The sequence below is a fragment of the Ochotona curzoniae genome, unplaced genomic scaffold (assembly GCF_017591425.1).
Source record: "Ochotona curzoniae isolate NIBS_2020 unplaced genomic scaffold, NIBS_Ocur_1.0 scaffold_4701, whole genome shotgun sequence".
NCBI classification, from domain to species: Eukaryota; Metazoa; Chordata; class Mammalia; order Lagomorpha; family Ochotonidae; genus Ochotona; species Ochotona curzoniae.
The window spans coordinates 80,062,201-80,075,876 of NW_024467122.1; the positions used below are offsets into that span (position 1 = coordinate 80,062,201).

Genomic DNA, 13,676 nt, shown 5'->3' on the forward strand with positions numbered 1-13,676 from the left:
GACAGTCAGTTCAGTTCGGTCGCTAGCGGTTACGCCATTCAGATCGGGTTTACGCCATTCACGATCGGTTTCGCCATCACGGGTTTGCCGCATCACATCGTTTACAACGCTGCGGTTTTGCCGACTATTTCACCATTCGATTGCGTTTACGCCATTCACGATCGCGGTTTACCGCCATTCAGGGTCGCGGTTTACCGCCATTCAGGGTCGCAGTTTACCGCCATTCAGGGGCGCGGTTTACCGCCATTCACGATCGCGATTTACCGCCATTCAGCGTTGGGGTTTACCGCCATTCAGGGTCGTGGTGTACTGCCCATTCAGGTTTGTGATCTAGCGCCCATTCAAGTTCACAGTTAACGATCAATTTCGCCATTTGACAATCGGTCAAGTTTGCAAGTTAGCAATGATCAGCGGTGTTAGAAATATGGCCAATTTAACTTTTTCGGCGCACATGCAGCCTTTATTGCAGAAACTGCTGACGGTACTGTTGTTTTTGCAAACTATGCAGGGGATCACTCCATGGTTTCTGGAGGAGGGCCTTTTGATCCTGCCACAATGGGAGCACTTAGGCAGAGACTTAGCTAAGGCAGAACACCAGGAGCCCCTTCCTCCAGGAACAGTCAGGTTCTGGACATTGATTAAGTCTTGCCTGACAGATGGCACTGATAAATTCAGAGGACGTATACAGGAAGGTGAGAAAGTCTTATGGAAACGCAAAAAAAAAAAAAAAAAAAAAAAGTCAGAATGGATGGTTTAAAGACCCTTAATGATTTCCAACAGGTACTGGAGTATATTAATTGGATCCGACCATATTTTTGTATATCTCATTGCCTTCAGGCTTTTGCAGCCTGGGGAGTCCCCCAGTGTTATAAGACTGATAATGGACCTGCCTATGCAGCCAAAGCATTTGATAAGTTTTGTTTTGAATTTGCAATTAAACACTCTACTGGCATCCCATATAATCCCACAGGTCAGGCTGTGGTAGAGCGTGCCCATGCAACTCTCAAAGCATTATTAATAAAACAAAAAGGGGGAGTAGGAGCCACCCTATATCCCAAAAGTCCTAAACATCAATTGGCTTTAGTTACTTATATTTTTAACTTTTTGATTCTGGATTTGGATGGCCATTCTGCTGCCGAACGCCACACTGTTGGCGCAGGCCCCTGCAAAGATTGGGTGATGTGGAAGGATGTTTTAACAAAACAATGGATGGGCCCGCATCCTGTCTTACGACGGACGCGAGGAGCGGTTTGTGTTTTTCCGCAGGATTCTGATGGACCGGTGTGGGTGCCAGAACGTTTGACGCGAGTGATAAGAAAGCCGGAGCAAGATGAACCTGTGGACGTGGTGGATGCTGACCAGCCTGATGTTCATTCAGATACCGAGAGGAGACAACCAGAATCTCCAGCTAAAACTGCACCATAAAAGGTGTGCAGCAAATATTGACTCGCTGTCTAGGGCCTTGGAAATGGCCCCCAGAATGGACTGCTGTCAAAGTACTGTGACTCCTAGAAGAGTAGCACCTGATCTTGCTGTGACCAATTTATTTCCTACCTGTTCAAATTGTGCCTTTGTGGGGTATAACTATATATATGGTAACCCTGTTCAATCTGTTTCTGCTCAGTCTTGGAATGTCTGGGTACTTTGCACTAATAGGGGTGGGTGTTCAGATATATCAGCTTTTGCATTTATTGATAAGGTAGTGATAAGAAATTGTAATTATAGTAGTAGTAGTTCTAGAATATGGGAAGAAAATGTTAAAGTTAATTGCAGTTGTTATGTTATCTATAATGCTATTTATGTATGTGTACAAGCTCCATTTATGTTTATTGTTAATTGCTGCTCTGTAGTTAAGTGAGCCCTTAACCAGTGTTGGAATGGCTCTGGCACTGTGGTGCTGGTACGCATTCCACAACTTATTTCCATCATATGGGGACCTCCTGTGTGCTTAGTCTACCTGGAATGTGTGTCACTCCCTCTATTGTCACCAATGGTTCCCGAGCACTGAATTTGTCCAGAGAATTATCCGCTATGCTATCCCCTAGTGGAAGCTGGTCCATACGATTCGATAATTTGACATAGGAACTAAGATCCCAAATTATAGCCATAAATAGCATAAAAGTAGAGATTGCCACAGTAAAGCAATGGACAAATTGCATACTAAAGGATCTTTCCTTTGCACACCAATGGGCTGGTATAGTAGCCCTGGGCCTTATATCATTCTTTGGGGTCTGTGGATGCTTCATCCTTGAGCACAGCGTCAGCAGCAGTAACAGCAGCTGCTAGTGCAAGCTGTGCTTGCCCTTCACAACAGATAATCCCTAAAAGTCTGGCTAGGCATGCTGGACCGGTAGCCAGAGACGGGTAAGTATCCGATATGGCTTCACCAACCTAAGACAGGTGCCACGTTCCTAGCCACGTGGTTAGCCCATGATGGGTAAGGGGAGCCTGAACTCGGAACACCTAAGACAGGCACGGTCCCTTGCTTAATAAAACAAGAAGGGGGAGCTGTTGGGGGCACTGACCATTTCCTGCCCTGTGATTGGCCCTTTGCCCTGATTGGTGTGCCTTGGTTCTCTTTAAGTTGATTGGTCAAGTTTGACAGTTAAGCGGGGGGCTTGGCGGGGGAGGGGCTGGAGCGTAACGGATATAACGGTGATAACGGTCAACGAACAACGGTCACGACGGGACGGAGGAGCAGAATAAAAAGCGCCTTGGAGACTCTCTCAAGTGTCGGGTGATTTCTTCCGTGGGACGGGAGGACCCCCGATATCTGGTACCGTGACTCGGATAGAATATATCTGGTACCGTGACTCGGATAGAATATATCTGGTACCTTGACTCGGATAGAATATAGCCTTGCAAGCCCGGGATCCCATATGGGCGCCGGTTCTAATCCCGGCAGCCCCGCTTCCCTTCCAGCTCCCTGCTTGTGGCCTGGGAAAGCAGTCGAGGACAGCCCAAAGCTTTGGGAACCTGCACCCGCGTGGGAGACCCGGAAGAGGCTCCTGGCTCTGGATCGGCATAGTATCGGCCCGTTGCGCTCACTTGGGGAGTGAATCATCGGACGGAAGATCTTCCTCTCTGTCTCTCCTCTCTGTATATCCGCCTTTCCAATGAAAAAATAATAAAAATAAATCTTAAAAAAAAAAAAAAAAAAAGAATTAAACACACATTTTGAAAGTATATCTTCCTAATTGTACCCACTGTTAGCTACAGAGTAACACCTTACACCATAACAACAGGAATTTACACTGTGCTATTTTGATGTTAGGATGTCCTAAGAGTATATAAAGAGTAGCCGATTGAATGGGACAGCCTGAGCAGCAAAATAATGGGAAGGATTGAGACCGTCATCTCCGACAGACCCATACGCCGTGAATATACAAGTAACAAGAGGATCTCCTTTCCTACGGTAGAAGGCTAATAAGCACACAAGGAATGATGGAATGGAAAAATCACCATTTTGCATCATACTAATCATTTCTCAACAATCACCAATGGGGGCTGCTCCACTTCCGATCCAGCTCCCTGCTAATGTGGCTGGAAAGCAGCAGAGCATGGCCCAACTGCCTGGGGAGTAAACAAGCAGATGGAAGATCTCCTTCTCTCTCTGTAACACTGCCTTTCCGATAAAAAAAAAAAAAAAGCTAAATTTTACAAAAGAAAAACTGCTATGAACAGTACAACAGTATTATACAGATGACTGGCAAAATGCGAATGTCTGTAGGTAGATAAGGAAACAGTGTAGATTCACTGTTCAAACTTCCTGATCCTGTGAATTATACTGCGATCCGGAAAATGGGCCTCCCTATACTTTCAAAGCAAGCAGAGTCATTCAGGACTGAGCCACACATCCACAACACGCTCTCAAAAAGTTTGGAAGGAGAGAAGTGTTTATGCGAGAGAGACTCACTCTAGCAGCTGGGGGAATCCAGGGAAGAGCCCTAGCAAGTGTCCGTTCTGTTCCTTCCATTTCTCTTAAGTGGCAATCAGTCCTCACTTGGCTTACACAGCTAACTATGCCAGGTGCCTCCAGGGGCTTAGCACTTGATCATTCCTCCTGTGTTTGAAGTCCACTGTCCAACACTGTTAACCCCTCTGGGGCAGCTCCTCCGCTAAGCCTGACTTCCAATTACAGAAATAAATCAAGGCCAAAGTCCCTGGCAGACCACAATAAAGGTTTGGAAACAAAGTTCAGCCCATTCCACTTACACCGGCCAACTGTGTGAACGGTAGGAAGCAAGGAAACCAATCAGCTCTTTTTTTTTTTTTTTTAATTAATAGTTCTGCAAAGTTCCTGGGGCCTACATTCTCCCCGACTACAACCACCGCTTCACTCCTGCCAGACTCATACCCTGTCCACAAAACTGCCTTGCACCTGTTGTAGGGACAACTGTCCTGCCAAGCCATGTCCCTGGTTCTTGGGGTTGTTTCAAAAGCAAATTTTATGCTGCTCATGCCTGGAGTCTCCACGGACAAAAGTAAACAAACAGCCCAAATCTCTTACTAAAGACAGGGCAAAGACCTGCAGGGCACTTGAACGTTTGGAAGGGGAAGAAAAGGGTCATGACCTAGTGTGGATAAATCAGATAGATGACCACCAGCTGGGATCTGGGGGAAAAAGTTCCTCAACCTCATTTCTTCACTTGAATTACAAAAGCTGCCCAAGTGCAGGAGACGTGAGATTGTCACCTGCCATGGGTCAGGTTTCAAAGCTGTTCTTCTCAGCATGATATGATATATATGTAATATACGCAAGTTTCCTGGTGGTTCTCTCAGTGTCTTAGAGAAACCCTTGAGGTACTGCAAATTCACTGTTGGCAACAGTCCCCTCCTTCACCAACAGCCTGCTGGTTTATGAAAATAGTAAACTCTGAAATATATACAGATATATTTCAGATCCTACACGCGCCGTCTTCGGGCTCAGGCAGGTGCGTCCTCCACCCGACCCCAGCGCCCCCGGAGCCCCGGCCTGCACCCCAGAAGACGCCAGCTGTTACCCCGGGGGCGGGGAGCCTCCTGGCGACACCCGAGAAGGAACCGAGCGTGTCCAAGAGAAGAGGGGCAGCCCCAGCGCAGGATGGACACAGCGGTCACTCCGACCCCCGTGACCCCGCGCCAGCGGCCCGGAAGGGAGTCCAGGACAGAGGAAGGTCCCCCAGCCCCCAGGCCGGCGTCGGCAGGTTGGAGGCCGGCCGGCCCCTGCCCCGTCCGGACTCACCGCCCGCCGGAGCTGCCCAGGAGCCACTGCTCGGAACATGGTGGCCGCGCTCGTCTGCCTCGGGTTCCCGAGTTGCCCCTCCAAACACCCGGCCGGCCGCGCCTCCGTCAAGCCAAGCCTCGCGAGACGCGCGAACGCCAGCTGCCACTCCCGCCTGCCCATTGGGCCGCCGCGCAGCCAATCGGAACGGCGCAAAGTTAGAGCCCGCACTTGGAAGTGGGGCAAAGGTGAGGCGGTGCAGCGCCGGGCGTGGGCGAAACTGTGCAGGCGCCGGCGGAGGCCCAGGGCTGCAAGCTGGACCCTGGGCTTGTCCCGGGGTGTCCTGCTGCTCCGCGGGCTGTCCCCGATTCCCACCCCTCTGTGCAGCCCACCCCTCCCGCCCGAGGGCTGCAGGCTGGACCCTGGGCTTGTCCCAGGCTATCCCTGCTTCCCCGCCTCCTGTGCAGCCCACCCCTCCCGCCCGAGGGCTGCAGGCTGGACCCTGGGCTTGTCCCAGGCTATCCCTGCTTCCCCGCCTCCTGTGCAGCCCACCCCTCCCGCCCGAGGGCTGCATGCTGGACCCTGGGCTTGTCCCGGGTTGTCCTGCTGCTCCGCGGGCTGTCCCCGCTTCCCAGCCCTCTGTGCAGGCCACCGTTCCTTCTTGGGCCCAGAACCAAAGGTGCTGAACGCTTGAGCGGCAGTGTTCTCAAACAGCCCCTACTGAACTTGCCCTGCCGTTAGGACAGACCGCTGGAATCCTGCACATGAGCCTGATCTCTATACAGGAGGAGACGTCCCCGTGCTGGTGTTCCTTTGAGCCTCGTGGGCACAGGAAGGCCAGAACGGTAGGGGACGATGCCCCCAGGGCAAGATGCAGGATTCCTTGTAGCAGGTGGAAATAGCCTCGCCTGACCCCGGGCAGGGCACCCCAACCCTGGGCTCAGAGTTCATCACTGCTTCTCCCGGCCTTTGGGCCCTCACTTGTCCACCAGTCCACTAGGCCCGACCTTCTGAAAGTGGCCCTTCTTCCAGCTGACCTTGAAAACCCCGACCTTCCAGACCCAGCAGGCCAAATGAATTTCTCCTTTCCTATTTTAAGCACCCTTATTCCCTGAACTCTTTGCTCCAACCCAATGCCCTCCCCTCACTGCTGGGATACAAAGCCCAAAGCCCTGTGAGATACACACTCACTCCCTCACTCGCCTCCCTGCCACTCCTGACAAAGCAAAACTCAAAGAAGGGGTGAGGAAGAGGCAGCCTCCGCAGTCCCACCCCTTGGGGCAGCGCTGGCACCACCCAGTCTCTGGTGAATCAGCAGTAGTTGTGCCCAGCAGAGGCACAGTGCCCAGAGGACACTGGTTCCTGGCAGAGGAAGGGCAGAGAATGGCCCGAGTCTATGGCAACAAACCAGACGTGCTCTGACCACACACAGGGGGAGCCCCCAGCCTGCAGCCCCGGCAGCTTTGGGAAAACTGGAGTGTGCATGGATGGGGGACCCGCAGCGAAAACCCTGAGTGGGTCCCCCCGCCCCTCCCGCCGCTCCTCGCTCCTCTCTCCCCCTTCAGTCGGGAGCTGCTGGGGTGGCAGGACACGTGGTTGCTATTACCCAGTTCACATCCATGCTTGCTCAGTGACCTTTCTAGAAAGACCTGCCTGGAGAGGAAAGGAACATTAGGGGAAACACTCTTGTCGTCCCTCGCACACACAGGACCACTCACCCGGTGGTCGCTCAGAGGAGGGAGGTTAGAGATTGAGAACCAAGTGCAGACAGGTGCTCCAGCTTCCTAGCCGTCACCACCAATTCTCTTCTCCTTCCTTCTCGTCTGTTCTCAACACCGCCTCCCTTCCCCGCGCTTGTCTCTGCCACTCTCTTAGCTCACCTGGGCATCAGAGCCCTGACCAACCACTGACCTGGAGCTTGGAGCTGGCCGGCTGGTCCTCAAGGGTTACCTGGGGGTCAGGGGCCCGGGCTGGCACTGCCCTTCTCACGTCAGGACTGCTGCACTTGTCACAGGAGGGCCAAGAGGGTTCCAAACGGCACCGAGGGGAGTTGCTGTTGGCTGGCAGGCTGACTCCTCCTCCTGGTACCCAGGGGCAGCCGTCACTGATACCTCAATGGGAATCTCACTGTGTCCTTTAGCAGAAAACACTCCTCTGAGGAACCAACACCTCTAACTGTGCAGGATCTGGGGCCACAGCATCACAGAAGCGTTTGGATTCAAGATGTCCTTGGCAGCCTGGACGATCCGCTGCCCCCTGTTCTCATTAAGCACTGCCTCCAAGCTGGCCACCGTGATCACTTGTGTTAGGCGGGTGGAGCATTGTCTAGGCGATCCCAGCGTGACTCACTTCAGGCAGTCTGTGGCTGTGGAGTCATTGCCACGCCCCCCGCCCATTGCAACCATCAAGTCCCTGGAGACGCCGCTCCTTGAGCTTGTTCAGGTTCCCCATCCACCTGCCTAAGCAGGTGGCGCTGGTGAAGGGTCCTGTGGCCAGGAAGAGCGGACAAGATGCAGAGCACACACACACCTCTGCCAGGATGAACCACGGCTGTTGTAGGGTAGACTGGAAGGTGCCCTGGACATGTGGCACCATCCTGGAGGCACCTTCAGCCACCTCGCTTGGCTCTTGCAGGTGGGAACCCTGGCTAGGCGTGTCAGTCTTCTCCAGATGTGGTCTTTGCCACCTCAATTGTGCTATATCTTTGTGCCCCTGGGTGGCTGATGAAAGATGTTGGCCACAGTCAGCTCTTGTCTGCTTCCTGCCTTGTCCATGGCAGACGCGGCCCCGTGGGCAGTGTCCCCTCCACCATCTGTTCTCACGCCTCCAGGTGTCCTACACACCTCTTCCCCCACCTTGTCCGCAACCTCCCACTCTCTCTTCTCCCAGTCCCGAGGCTACCCAGGCAAGCCACAGGAAGTGAATGACCACCAGCACCTCTTAAGACCCGGTTCTTAACAGCCAGGAGTCCTGAGCAGTCCGCAGAAACAGAAGAACAGTAAACTTCCTTCCGGACTAGGGAGGGGAGCTTTCTCTGGTCCTAGCTTGGTTGCAACTTTGCGTCCCCACCCTCTCTGGCAATGACCATCAGGATTGCTCCGGAATCCCTCAAAACAAACAAACAAACAATCTAAAATAGAGAACAACAAGGAAAGCTTAGAATCAGACAGGAAACGGTCAGCGTGGATTCACTTATACTTTACTAAGTGGGACACAAAGATTGGTTACTCCTCACTAGAGTATTGAGGATTTCTCTGCACACCCCTCCTAAAACTGTTCTGCACCTAAACTGTTGACAAATATCTTGTTAGAGTTATAAGCCAGTCTAGACTACCCGAAAAAAAAAAAAGCCAGGTTCAACAAAATTATGCTTCAACACTATAAAATGCTAAATACTATAATGAGAATAGACACGAGACAGCTGAAGAGTAATCTGTGGCCATTTTAAGGTGTATAGAACCTGATTGTATATAAACTAAAATTGAGATGTCAGTAAGGAAGTCACAGGATGTGGTTAAGAACTTGCATTTTTTTTTAACATATTGGTTACTCAATACTATGTCATTTAATTCCATAATGTTGTAAATTGTTGCTGATGTAATGTCGGGGTTTTTCATTGATCGGGATAATACTCTGCCGGCTCTACCTTCAGACCAGAGAAGGTCTCCCCAAGAAGCTGTTGAACTTATCTGGACAATAAGATGCTGGACTCTATGCTTGGTGGATGCTTGCAATGAATGAATCTCAACTGAACTTGAACTGTGGTAATGCAACAAGGTGGAGGAGTCCACCATGGGGGGAGGGTTTGAGGAGGGGTGAGGGGAATCCCAGTATCTATAAAACTGTGTCACATAACGCAATGTAATTAAGAAAAACAAAAAGAGTCGGTTCTTGGAGAAGACGTTCCTGTGTCTGCTAGGCTGTGCCCTAAGTGGGGCTGTGGCGCAGCTGGCACCTGTTCCTGCCTTATATTAACCCACTTCCTGAGCAGACCATGTGTACACCAAACTCAGATTCCTCCTCCTCTTCCCCACCCTCCAGCCAGGGGTGGGAGACGGAAGGGAAACTGGAATAGCAGGAGTGCTTGTGAAACCCCAGCTGCCAGTTCCTGTCACTCACCCCTGGCATCTGGTCCTGTGCATGCTTTGTCCCTGGCATGCCGATGACCCCTGCTGGGTGTTATCACTTGACAGGTTTGTCAGAGCCTGGTCTGTGACCAGGTGATGCCTGACCTGAAGGTCCTGGGTGAAGGCACCTGTCTGATCTGACCACAGGTGGCACAGCCTTGGCACGGCAGTCTGGTTGGTCCTGCTCCCAGGGGAGCCTGCTGTAAGTTTCCCATGTGACACCTGGCCTGGCACCAGGATTTCCTGCACTATAGGCTGGACCTGCTGTCCAACCTTTTCCTGCTGGAAGCTCACAGTCTCTTGTGTCACCTGCCCAAGGCCTCTCCCGTGCTGCCTGGCTAGAGGAATCTGCCAACCTGTGTCCTGTTTCCCAGGTAATTGATGGAGTGCGATGCTCTGCAGGCTGGGTTGGGACAGATGTCACCAGTTCACAGAGCCCCGGGGCAGGAATGCCAGAACTGTGCTGTTGTCTGCTCTGTGTGAATGTATTGCTTTCTGGAACTAGTTTTCCTCCAAGAGATGGGAGAGAAGCCATTCAGGAAATCGGCCATGGGTTGTCCACAGGGTATTCCTGGGGCTGTGTCCAAGCCCTCCGGGGACCACGCCCATGTGGGTGTGGCTGCTGCGGGTGCCAGCCTCTACCCTCCAAGCAGCCACTGGTGTGTCCCAATCTCACCCGTGGAAACGGATCCGCCCGCCGTCCAAGCAGCCGGATCACTCGTCTTTATGCTTGACTCCCACAGGGATGACTTCAGGCCATGGCACTTTTCACACTTGCCTTTTAAGCCACCTGCCCTGTTCTGCGTGTTGTCTTTTCCTATTTGAAAATCAGCACCGTGAAACCTCTAACATTTATGGGTTATGCAAACAGCTTCCCCTGGTATATTTTTTTAATAATCCCTGTGCTTATTATTACCAGATGTTGAAATCCCAAATGATAACAGTGATAGACTTTGAGGGCGAGCGGAGTTGAGCAGGAGAACCGAACCACAGTGACTGCAGAGCGGCAGCGAGGAGGGGCCTGACCTGGACCACCATCTACTTTCCTGTGTTTAACTGCAATGCTTTACAAAGCTCCTGAACGTTACCACTCCTCAATGTGCTCATGGTTCAGAAAAAAAAAAAAATGAGGAGTATGCATCCTCAGAGTTTTGCTGGGAGATACTTAGGATCATCAGAGGAGATTTCAACAAATGTACAGGAGGTGGAGTTCAATGGTAAGTTTAATTTGATACACACACACAATGTTTGCGTTTCTATTGGTTGAGTCTGGCATGGTGGCCTAGCAGCTAAAGTCCTCGCCTTGAACATGCCAGGATCTCATATGGACACCGGTTTTAATCCCTGCAGCCCTGCTTCCCATCCAGCTCCCTGCTTGTGGCCCGGGAAAGCAGTCAAGGACAGCGCAAAGCCTTGGGATCCTGCACCCGCGTGGGAGACCCGGAAGAAGCTCCTGGCTCTTGGCTTTGGATTGGCATAGCTCTTGCCGTTGCGGTCACTTGGGGAGTGAACCATTGGACGGAAGATCTTCCTCTCTGTCTCTCCTCCTCTCTGTATATCTGATTTTGCAATTAAAAAAAAAAAAGATTTTTTTTAAAGTTTCTACTGGTTAATTGAGAAGCAGAAAAAGCCAGAGCTCCTGGCCACTGGATTACTCCCCAAACTGCCCATTACATTGTCTGCCACATACCTGGGGCTGAGCAGAGACTGAAGCTGGGAGCTGAAACTGCAGCCAGATCACCCTCTTGGCTGGCCAGAACCCTTGTCCTTCAGCAGCACCTGCTGCCCATCGGGGCCTGCATCACAGGAAGTTTTGGAAGCCGTTCTTGTATGCATAGACACTTCCACAGAAGATGTGCTCATGCCAGCCACAGCATTTTTTTGAAGATTTACTTATTTTTATTGAAAAGTCAGAGAGAAGGAGAGACAAGTCTTCCATCCGCTGGTTCATTCTCCAAGTGGCCACAATGGCCGTTGCTGAGCTGATCTGAAACCAGGAGCCAGGAGCTTCTTCTGAGTCTCCCATGCGGGTGCAGAGGCCCAAGGCTTTGGGCCATCCTCGACTGCTTTCCCAGGCCACAAGCCCAGAGCTGGGTGGGAAGTGAAGCAGCCAGGACACGAACTGGCACCCATGTGGAATCCTGGTGCATACAAGGTGAGGACTTTAGCCATTAGGCTACCTCACTGGACCGCAGCTAGGGTCTTCATCACCAGCAGGACCCTGCCACCTGCTCTCCCCATCGCAGAAGGCTGAGAGCCGCCACTGGTCATCACACTAGGCAGGTAAAAACTCCCACCTTTCCCTGAAGTCTTCTGCCTTTGATCTTGGGTTCATTTGTCCTTTAAAAAAAAAAAAAATCATGTGGGCTATCTCATCCTAAACAACAACAACAACAATAACAACAACAAAAAGCCATATAAAAGTACAAGGCAGTTGGTAAATGTTTTCCATCTGCAGAGAAGAAAAGAGAGAGAGCAGATCGATTTGTTAATTGATGTAGCAAAGATGTTGTGCAAGCTCTCTGGGGACTTGCTGGTGTCCCATTAACTAGTGACCCTCTGGCTTCTGCTCCGCAGATCGGAAGGCTGGCCTGGGCAGCGGTCCCCCCGCCCCCGCCTGACTGTGTATTAGCGTCTCGCACCCACGACACTCTGAGCGAGGCTCTGGGACTGTGTGTGTCTGGGTGGAGGCTGAGGAACGCGCACGTGTCGCAGATGGAGGCTGCATTGTGGCCAGGGGCCCAAAGCTCACAACACGGGGATAGGGAGCGGGTCAGGGCTTCCCACACTGGCATGGATTCCCCATGCTCTAACCGAGCTCTTCTTATTATTATTTCTAATATCTTGGTATTATAAATAAAGGCACGTGGACAATCTCCTGGCTGAATCTTTGCTTCTGTCTCCCAAATAAGTAGCAAGCCCCTTGCCACATGCTGCTTCCCAGGGTGTGTATCCGCCGGAAGAGGAAGCAAGGGAGGTGGGACTTGAACCTGACATACAGGCTGCCCAGTAAACGCCTCAAATATATATATACATATAGATATATATATTTCATTTTATTGCAAAGTAGGAAAGATGAAGAGGAAGATCTTCCATCCGATGACTCACTCCCCAAGATACCGCAATGGCTGGAGCTGCGCCGATCCTAAGCCAGGAACTAGGAGCTTCTTCCAGGTCAGCCATGCAGGTGCAGGCTCCCAAGGCTTTAGGCCGTCCTCGACTGCTTTCTCAGGCCACAAGCAGGGAGCTGGATGGGAAGCGGGGCTGCCGGGATTAGAACCAGTGCCCATATGAGATCCTGGCACATGCAAGGCGAGGCCTTTAGCTGCTAGGCCGCTGCACCGGGGCCCCCCACACCCCAAAACATCTTTTATAAACTTCTGCCATCATGGCAATTCCTGAGGCTTTCCTCTGATGACTGAGGGGTGACCCCTACACACTGAGCCGCATCCTCCATTTCCCCCCTGCATAGCCTGTCATATGTCTCTAACCAGTAAAATATGGCAAACGTGAGAGGATTTTTATTGGTAAACATAATGAAAGTTCTTAATCAGTTACTTGGGTTAACAAGGAGCTGGTCCTGGGTGGATGTTCCCTAACCAGGTGGGTCGTTTTGAAGAGCCGCTTGAACTCAGAGTCTCTCTCTGGCTTTGAAGAAGCTAGCTGTCACGAAGCGCAGCTGCAAGGCAAGGAATTCTGCCCACAGTTGCAAGGGGCGTGGTCATCTTCTGGAACCACAGGCTGATGGCTACTTCGCAGGCCATGGCAGGTACCCCGACTGGGCAAAACGCATGACAGGATGGCTACACGTCTGTGAAGTCCCTGAGACCCTGGTCATTGGTGATGCCGCCTGGGAGACTCTTGCCTGTTTGCAGAGAATACAATTTTCTTCTTCCTATTAGTGCTCACCAGTCGTTGTCAGTATGTGAGCACTTAAGTCAGGCCTTTCCCCCGGAGGACCTGTCCCTTCGCTTGTCCGCCCACTGGCTGTGTCTCTGTCGCATCACCGCTTTTGAAAGTTCCTCCCATTGTCCTCCGTTCCTACATGCCGTTATCGCCGCAGCTGGGCGTCGGTCGGTCGTGTTCAGGCAGCTTTGGGAAAAGGTGTGATCAGAGAAGCGACAAGGAGAAAGTTCTCCGATGTGCCGCCAACTTCTACATCAGCCATTCCATCTTCCTCTGAGTCAAACCTGGAGTCTTGCTACGTGGAAACCGTGCAGTGTTGGGGCACCGATGCTCGGCCCAGCAGGGGGAATGCTGAGTGAGTTGGATTGAAGTGGCTGGGTTTGAGTCCTTGTTCTGCTTCTAAGCCCAGGTTACTGCCAGTGTGCACCTGGGGGCGGGAG

The 13,676-nt window shown here is 51.7% G+C and overlaps 1 protein-coding gene across 1 annotated transcript in view; it reads right to left on the reverse strand.

Annotated features, from left to right (window-relative positions):
- Positions 1-5,325, reverse strand: part of ETFA (electron transfer flavoprotein subunit alpha) — a 90,852-nt gene extending 85,527 nt beyond the window's left edge. The window contains exon 1 of the mRNA XM_040968493.1: positions 5,225-5,325. Within this exon, the coding sequence (XP_040824427.1) occupies positions 5,225-5,263 (39 nt within the window). The 5' untranslated portion in view covers positions 5,264-5,325. The remainder of the gene's footprint in view (positions 1-5,224) is intronic.
- Positions 5,326-13,676: the final 8,351 nt, after the last annotated feature.